Here is a 2,589-nt window from a genome sequence, read left to right as displayed (position 1 = left end):
GAAGGGCTAGTTCCTTAGCCAACTTGATGTAAATAATGCCTTTCTTCATGGTGACTTGCATGAAGAAGTCTACATGGCTCTTCCACCTGGTTTTCACAACAAGGGGGAGCATAGAGACCAGCTTGTATGCAGATTAAATAAGTCACTTTATGGACTTAAACAGGCCTCCAGACAATGGTTTTCCAAGTTCTCCAACACATTGATTCAACTTGGTTTTACTCAATCTAAAGCTGACTACTCACTCTTCACTAGGCAATAAGGAGATTCATTCATTGCTTTGTTAGTATATGTTGATGACATTCTCATAGCAAGCAATGACAAGGGGCAAGTTGATCAATTTAGGGTGATGTTGAATCAGAAATTCCAGCTGAAGGATTTGGGTGCTTTGAGATTTTTTCTTGGTTTGGAAGTAGCTAGGACAGACAAAGGCATTTCCCTATGTCAAAGGAAGTATGCTCTTGAGATTTTGGAGGATGCAGGGCTTCTTGGGTGCAAACCTGTAAAAGTTCCTATGGATCAAAGTTTGAGACTCAGCAAACATGATGGTTTATTGCTTGATGATCCGGGGCAATACAGAAGACTGGTGGGAAGGTTGCTGTACCTAAGCATCACTAGACCTGACCTCACCTTTGCAGTCCACAAATTAAGCCAATTTATGGCTAAACCAAGAAAACCACACCTTGAGGCAGCACTTAAGGTTTTGCAATACTTGAAGAATGAACCGGGTAAAGGCATTTTCTTCTCAGCAAATTCAGAGTTGCATGTAAAAGGTTTTACAGATTCTGACTGGGCTTCATGTCCAGATACCAGAAGATCTGTTACTGGATATTGTATATTCATTGGAGACTCATTAGTTTCCTGGAAATCAAAGAAACAATCCACTGTTTCCAGATCATCAGCAGAGGCAGAATATTGGGCTATGGCTGTTTCAACTTGTGAGATAGTCTGGATCCTTTATTTGCTAAAGGATCTTCAGGTTCATCACAGCAGAGAATCCTTGTTGTTCTGTGACAGTCAGGCAGCACTCCACATAGGTTCCAATCCTGTTTTCCATGAACGAACGAAACACATAGAAATTGACTACCATGTTGTAAGGAATAAGGTGTTGGAGAGAGTTATCAAACTTATCCATGTTAGAACTCAATCCCAATTAGCAGATTTGCTCACTAAGGCTTTGAGCCATAAACAGTTTTCAGAGCTTTTATCCAAGATGGGACTCATCAACATTTATCAACCTACAGTCCATCTTGAGGGGGAGTATCAAGATCAAGAACAAAGCAAGCAATTGGAGCAGAAGAAACACGGATCAACCTGTATAGCAGAAGTTCAAGAAGTCATATCTGAAGCTCTTGTCGTTTAGTAGCTGTATTAGTTTCCATTAGCAATATACGACTTGTAGCTTAGTGTTTATTTTCATTCATTTGTAATCACACGTGAGTAGGTTAGTTACTTACACGTGAGAGAGTTTGTTAGGATCTGTTAGCACAGTATTAGCTCAGTGCTCTGTTTTTCGTTCTTAGCTGGATTTGGGATGTATATAAACTCACAAAGTAAATTAATCAAAGCAATTAGTTTTTCCCAATTCATTCTTTTCTCATAGCGTCGAGGTTAAAAGGAGAGGCTTCCCACAATAACTTGTTTCTAGCCAACCAGATGCACCAAACAACTACGGGAAAGATCACGGGCCAGGGAACGTTGCTGGGAGGGTGAGGATGATGGTGGGCAACCATGGCGTTCAACCATTCCAAGGTGGTGTTGTAGTCATGGTTGGTGCATTTGGGGGAGTTCATGAGCATGGACCAAATGGGCGCCACTCGTGGATAGTCATGAAGGATATGAAGGGAGGTTTCCGCGTTGAATTGGCAAAGAGGGCACTCTATATTCTGAATAATATGTTTGTCATGCAGGACCGTTCTAGTGGGAAGTTTGTTGTGCGCAGCCAGCCAGAGGAAGGATTGAATCCTCGAGAGAGTGATAGTTTGCCAAATCCATTTCCAAGAAGAGCCATGGGAGGGAGTAGGGAATTTGATGGAAAGATTGTAGGCAGAGTGGGCGCTGAAATTTCCATTTGGCGAGCAGTCCCAGGTTGGGATATCATCGAGGTCGGAGTGCAGAGGTTTGGGGGCAGCTTTTATGATGTTAAGGATGCTTTGTAGAAGGGTAAAAGAGAGGCTGTCAAGAACCCAGTTGCCATTTTGGTCCTAGGTATCGTGCAGAGAGATGGCCTCTTCATGGCAGTGGAGTGGGCCTTGAATGGCATTTCGGAGTGGGCTGAAGCTCGTCCAGTTGTCAAGCTAAAGATTGATTTTGTTACCACTGCGAATGAGCCATCTCGTGCCTTTGTCGCAAAGGGTTTTTACTTTGCATAGGCTAGACCAGGAGGTGGATTGGTGTTTGTTGTGGTTAGAGTTCGGGTGGTATTTGCTGTTGAACAAGCGGGCATGGAGGGAGTTCGGTTTTGCGCAGAGGTACCATAGGTGCTTAGCAAGGAGGGCTTTATTTTTGTGACCACTTTCTTTGATGCCAAGACCCCCCAGAAGCTTAGGTTTAGTGATCATCTACCATTTCAAGAGATGAAGCTTTTTCTTT

The 2,589-nt window shown here is 43.0% G+C and overlaps 1 protein-coding gene across 1 annotated transcript; it reads left to right on the top strand.

The window, feature by feature from the left end:
• Positions 1-346: 346 nt before the first annotated feature.
• LOC115985207 (uncharacterized mitochondrial protein AtMg00810-like) lies at positions 347-1,360 on the top strand. The gene has a single exon (XM_031108175.1). The coding sequence runs from the start codon at positions 347-349 to the stop codon at positions 1,358-1,360; it is 1,014 nt and encodes a 337-aa protein (XP_030964035.1).
• Positions 1,361-2,589: the final 1,229 nt, after the last annotated feature.

The sequence above is a fragment of the Quercus lobata genome, chromosome 4, assembly GCF_001633185.2.
Source record: "Quercus lobata isolate SW786 chromosome 4, ValleyOak3.0 Primary Assembly, whole genome shotgun sequence".
Taxonomy (NCBI): Eukaryota; Viridiplantae; Streptophyta; class Magnoliopsida; order Fagales; family Fagaceae; genus Quercus; species Quercus lobata.
Note: the sequence above shows the minus strand (reverse complement) of the source record. Positions and strands in the feature narration are given on the sequence as shown.

Coding starts and splice junctions, on each gene's coding strand:
- LOC115985207 (XM_031108175.1), top strand. CDS start 347: ATGTTGAATCAGAAATTCCAGCTGAAGGATTTGGGTGCTTTGAGATTT.